Below are 6,403 nucleotides of genomic sequence, written 5' to 3'. Positions count from 1 at the left end.
ACAAATAGGCTTAAAACAGAGATGTGAAGCATTTAATAATAATAAAACTAAAAATTAATTAAATAAAAAAATAAAAAAGATAGAGAGTTGAAAGAGTTTGGTCTATCACATACGTAATGTAAGTTTATTAATTCTAGTCAACTGCATTACTTTTCCACAAGTTAAAGCCACACGTAACAGTTCTTTTATAGCTTATGCATTTAATACTGGGACAGGTTGTATATCAACTGCATTATTTTTCCACAATGGAAGCTTAATTGACCCATAGGTATTATCTAGCGGCAGAGTTGATCTTTACATTCATGTTGCCTATTCGGAACTTGGTGAGTTGCCTTTTCTTCCATCTTTAACCCAACAACCCCCAAAAAGCCCTCAGCTCCGGTCCCAAGCTAATGAAATCCTGGTAAGAAGCAATATATTTGAATCCGAAAAAACATATTTAGTTAGCTGTTTTCTTTGAATTAATGCAATATATATATATATATATATATATATATATATATATATATATATATATTTTCTGATTTCCAGATACAGAGAGAGACGTGAAAAAAATTGTAACAATCACAGTGATCATGGGTATTGTTAGCATTTCATTCTGCACTTACAAATTGTGGAAGTGGATCATTGCTAAACGGAAAGGTAATAATCCTACTAAAATAACACGACTAGGAAATTTTTCAATATATTACAGATTGATCACAACTGTAGTTGAAATCAGCAAGGAGAACGAAAGAAAATGGGATGTTATTGCTCAACAAAGAGGAATCACATAAAAAATTTTCTAGTGACAACCAGAAACAAGTCCAGGAGCTCCCACTATTCAATTTTGAGATGCTGGTGAACGCAACAAGCAACTTCCATCTATCTAACAAGCTTGGTCAAGGTGGATTTGGTCCCGTATACATGGTAATGGTTGCTTTCCCAAAGGTTTATTATCAAATACTACGAATATATACTTAATGACATTTTTTATTTTTATTTTTAAATAGGGAAAAATGTCAGATGGACAAGAAATTGCAGTAAAAAGACTTTCCAGAACTTCTGCACAGGGGTTAGAAGAATTTATGAATGAGGTGGTGGTAATTTCTAAACTCCAACACCGGAATCTTGTTAGGCTCCTTGGCTGCTGTGTTGAAGGAGAAGAGAGGATGTTGTTATATGAATACATGCCAAACAAAAGTCTGGATGCATTTCTCTTCGGTTAGTTAATTTTTGTACCATTTTTTTATTACAAAAATATTTTACACATTTTAATTTTCTGGAGAGACTTGACTTGAAATAGTTTTCTGATGACTTCCACCAAAATAACTTTTGCAAAGTTCATGTTCATCACCTTGTAGATTTAATCACTTTCTTTCTCTTGTTAACGTTTCTTTTGTTTAATTTATTTAGATCCACACAAAGAAAGACTGCTAGATTGGAAAAAACGCTTCAACATTATTGAAGGAATTGGCCGAGGTCTACTCTACCTTCATAGGGATTCTAGATTACGGATTATTCATAGAGATCTAAAGGCAAGTAACATATTGTTAGATAAAGAGCTAAATCCAAAAATATCAGATTTTGGTATGGCCAGGATTTTTGGAAGTAATGAAGACCAGGCCAATACTAATAGGGTCGTCGGAACTTAGTAAGTAACTCTCGACTTGATCATTTCAATTAGATACTAATACTAATATTTGAGATGACAAGATTTGGATGTGTTTTGTTGTTAATATTTAGTGGCTATATGTCTCCTGAATATGCAATGGAAGGCCGATTTTCAGAGAAATCAGATGTGTTTAGCTTTGGAGTGTTGTTACTAGAGATAGTTAGCGGAAGAAGAAACAGTAGCTTTTATAATGATGAGCAGTCCCAAAGCCTTTTAGGACTTGTAAGTCATTTCATTGCCTCATTTTTTTTTTTTTTTTAATATCCAATTCCTTTTGTTCTTTAATAAGTTTTTTTTATTGTTGGTTATAATTTCTGTCATGTGTTCACTTTTCTAGGCATGGAAATTGTGGAACACAAACAACGCTATAGCATTAATAGACACGATGATATATGAGCCCTGCTTTGAAATAGAGATTTTAAGATGCATACAAGTTGGACTGTTGTGTGTGCAAGAATTTGCTCAAGATCGGCCAACAGTATCTGATGTTGTTTCCATGCTTAAAAGTGAGATTGTTCATCCGCCTCTTCCAATGAAACCAGCCTTCATTGAAAGGCAGATTGCATCAGATACAGATTCCTCTCAACGCAGCCAAACAGAATGCTCTGTTAACAATGTTACTGTTACAATGGTTCAAGGTCGATAGTTGGCATGTGTTATTGACATAGTCATGTTTTGGTTATTTATTCATTTTGAACACTTTCAGAAGAATCTTAAAACTTTTGTTTGTATTCAACGAACTGATTGAATGTATATTCAAAACCATTGGTACAAATAATAGACATTTCCAGCATGTTATATGGTTTTAATACTTACTCCTCTATTCTCTCTTATGTCCACCATTAGTCCTATCTACGTAGAAGCAAACCATTAAATCATCTTAAGGATGATTTAACTCTCTTTAGCACAAAATTTTTGGTATATTAGAGCATTAAGGTCAATTCCAAAAATTGCTAATTAATACCGCACCTACCTGCAACATATGATGATATGAACTAACATTTTACTTCAACTAGAAAGCTCACATGATAAACTTCCACTTGAATAGGCATTAAATCTCTGAGAAATAAGACTGAACTCACAAAAACTTGAACTTGGGGACCAAAAGCACTAACTTGAGAAGTTTGCTAAGTCAGTGTTTTTGGTTCCTCGAATTTCCTAATATATTATTATTATCTAAAATTTTCAATGTATTCTCTCATTTTGCTTTCTTCCCCAAATTAATATTGTCCAATTGTGAAATATTAAATTTAACATTCTATCGCTAATTCTATGTATGACAAGTCTTGTGGCTATGTTTTACATAATTAATGATTTTGCTAATTCTATGTATGAAAGATGGCTCCAAAATGACATAGCACCTATTGCAATTGTATTATTATAACTGCGGTTTTAGGGATTGTCATTGGAGCGTGGACAAGTATGGATAGATTAGATCAGTTCAAATTGTGGATATCTTTTACATCGTTGGAGCCATGGTAATGGTTCGAGCTGGGTACCCGTGAGTTTGGAGTTTGGAGTTTCCAAACGTAGTTTGAGGTACCCACATTGCTATGAACTATTTACTAATCACATTTGATCACTTTGTTACTTTGTCAATGGTAGAAGGAAGTTGTTGTTAAACTGAATCCTTGGACCATTTCTAAGGAGATGATTAGGAAATCTGTTGAGAAGAGATTGCGTTGAATATTCCTCTCTTGAACGCATCTTGAAAGCATTCCCATTGCCTATGATTCTCGAGGTTATGATCATTTGAGCAGTCTTTTTGCTTTCAATTTAAAAGAAAGTCCAATACCAGTGGTAGGGCCACATGCACACCCAAACATAAACATATGCTTTGAAATATCTATATATATATATATATATGTATATATAAAAGTATAAAAACACCATAAACATTAACATATGCATATACACAAACTAACACACTAAATTCAACAATTAATATTTTTACGGAAACATAAAATAGCTATGTGAATAAAAATATACTACATCTTAAATTTTAAGTTTATCTACAAAAATTCACTAAGAAGAACAAAGATAATGAGTTTTAAAAGGTTATTCTAAAGTTATTTTATTTTGTATTTATGTTTTTTTTTTCTTTTGGATGACATATTTATTTCCTTGGATTGTGTATGTGTAACAATTGAATTAATGCTATAAATCTTTACCAAATCACAGTTTTATGCAAATTTTATTTATTATTTATTTATTGATGAATCAATTTATGATGAAAAATTATTAGGCATTCTATTTGATTTTGTCCAGCTCTTTCGATATAGTTTCTTCAAAACCATAAAAAATATATACATATTAGTTGTTTCTTTTGAAATTTAAAACCATCAATTTCTAATTATTTACACCTAAAAAATTGATGAGAATCTGTCTTTTAGACAAATACAAGAGAGACTAAAGTTGCATGATATGGCCTTATCTAATTCCTTTTTTCCTCTCACTAATAGCAGTTTGCTAGTATTCTTATCTCTGTTTTCATTTACAACTCCTATCTTATAGATTTTAGTGCCAGTGCAACTCTTATTTAATATATATGTATTGGTAAGTTGCACTCTCACTTAAATTCACTAGATAGGAAATGTAAAAAGCAATGTACTTGCCTCTAAGAAATTGAAACAAATCTATATTTTATACAAATACAACAGAGATTGTGATTTATTATTTTGCTAATGTTTTTCTTTCCTAGTACCTAGTAATTTTCAACCATAAAGTGACTTATAAAATGTTACACATACACGACCCAACAAAATATATGTTTAAGCACGTGGACAAAAAAAACAAACATAAATATTAGGGATAATTACAGATTACCCACCTGTATTTTAGCCCGAATTTAACTTACCCACTTGTATCCTCTCCCACACACTCTATGCTTGCTCACCCACTTGGGATCTTAGAAAATAAGAAGGGCTTAGACTTAGCAATTTATAAAAACATAAATTGTTGAGTCTAAACCATCCTTATTTTCTCTGAGATCCAATACCCAAAAGCCAAATTTTATAAATTTTTGTTTAGATTTTAATTTTGGACCTGCTCTCGCTCTCTTCCCTTGTTCCTCTTTTGGGTCTTGGTAAGTGCAAAATTTCTCTCAATCTCATTTCTTTTTCTTTATTTGTGGATCCAACAATTTTTGTTATAATATATCAATTTCAAAAACGCTTTTTTCTTATTTTGCTTACTTGATTATCTTTGTTCACAATTTTAACCAAGTTCTTTTGCTTTTTGGGGTATTACTTTTGCCTTTCTGGGTTAATGGGTATGCAAATCTTTGACCCTTATTCTATAATCTTAAACAGTTTTTTTGGGCATTTTTTTAATCTGGGAATTTTGTGGGGTTTCTATTTTTTGGATTTTTTTTTTTGGGGTTTTTTTTTTTTTTTTTTAGGTGTGGTGGTTGAAAAGGTTGATGATGATTAAGATCTATGAAAGATTTGCAAACTGTTTGATTCTTTGCCTGTGAATGAATGTTTGACTATGAGAGTTGTGTTGGGGATGGTTGTTGTCTATACTTCATTGAATTACTATGTTGATTTTTTAATTTAAATTTTTGATCGTGACAGAGTCAAAGGTAATGGTGGTGGTGGGGAAAGAAGGGAGGAGAAAAAATGGAGGAAACAATGGCAGCAAGGTATTGGTGTCATGTGTTCACAAATGGTGAATCCTGTTATGGAAGCTGATATCAAATGTTCTTTTTCCTGAGTGGGTGAGCAAGCGTAGAGAGTGTGTGGGAAAGGAGTGTTTGATTTGATTTCTTGTTTGATTTTTTGATGAAATGTGTCAAAGTATCGGAAAAATTACAGGTGGGTTATGGAGCATAGACAGAATGAACCATGGGTGGGTAAGTTAAATTCGGGCTAAACCATAGGTGGGTAATCTGTAATTATCCCTAAATATTAACATATACATAAACGTAAACTGACACTAAATTCAGCCATTAATAATTTATAGAAACAAAAAACAACCACACACACACAGAGCTTAAATAACTACCCTTGGTGTGATGGTCACTCCACAAGTATAAGTGTTTGTGGGGTGTGAGGGCCGAGTGCTAGAGTTCAAGTCTTTAGAAGGGAGCTTCACATGCATATACATTTAGATTAAGCTAGAGTATAAATTCTATCTTGTATTTTAAAAAAAAAAAATTTTAAAAAGCTTAAATATAAATGTTTACATATTAAATTTCCAAAGAAGAAAAATTTATTATGTTTTGAAAGGTAATTCTTTTCTTTTATTGGTTACTCTTTTCTTCAATTCAAAGTACTACTTATTTTTCATTTTTCCGTTTAATGTCTTGAATTTTCTTTATATAATAAAAGATGATATTATCACTTAAGCTTGCAAGTTGGATAGGTACAGTAATGTTTAACTTCTTATGGTAATGTGATTGTCCTCTGGCTTGAAAATCAAAGTGTAACTTAAAAATAAACATGATTGGAATACCAAAGGTAAGCATCTTTTTACTGATGTAGAGAAGTGAAGTATGAAAGAATTTAGATATAACCTTCGAATTTATGGTTTAATTTTAGAAGAAATGGGAATTTATCCAATATGGTTTGGTTCTATCACAATTAATTACAAGAGATTTTGATAGCTATATTTGATCTTTAAAGGATGAACTAAAATAAAATCCTTAAAATTCCATTCAAATTAATTGATTTTTCAATTAGTAGATAAATTATTTACCCCTTGTGATTTGCTTGATTCACAATTTAGGTTTACCAATTTTTTAATCGA

At 31.4% G+C, this 6,403-nt stretch overlaps 1 protein-coding gene across 1 annotated transcript; it reads left to right on the top strand.

Moving 5' to 3' along the window:
* The first annotated feature begins 221 nt into the window (after positions 1 to 221).
* LOC126727360 (G-type lectin S-receptor-like serine/threonine-protein kinase SD1-13) lies at positions 222 to 2,463 on the top strand. The gene is made up of 7 exons (XM_050432974.1): positions 222 to 403; positions 532 to 642; positions 722 to 909; positions 993 to 1,203; positions 1,396 to 1,633; positions 1,726 to 1,876; positions 1,992 to 2,463. The coding sequence occupies exons 2-7, from the start codon at positions 576 to 578 to the stop codon at positions 2,298 to 2,300; spliced, it is 1,164 nt and encodes a 387-aa protein (XP_050288931.1). The 5' UTR covers positions 222 to 403; positions 532 to 575; the 3' UTR covers positions 2,301 to 2,463.
* The last annotated feature ends 3,940 nt before the right edge of the window (positions 2,464 to 6,403 follow it).

Source organism: Quercus robur, chromosome 5 (genome assembly GCF_932294415.1).
Source record: "Quercus robur chromosome 5, dhQueRobu3.1, whole genome shotgun sequence".
NCBI classification, from domain to species: Eukaryota; Viridiplantae; Streptophyta; class Magnoliopsida; order Fagales; family Fagaceae; genus Quercus; species Quercus robur.
The sequence above is the reverse complement of the archived record's forward strand: the minus strand, read 5'-3'. Positions and strand labels throughout refer to the sequence as shown.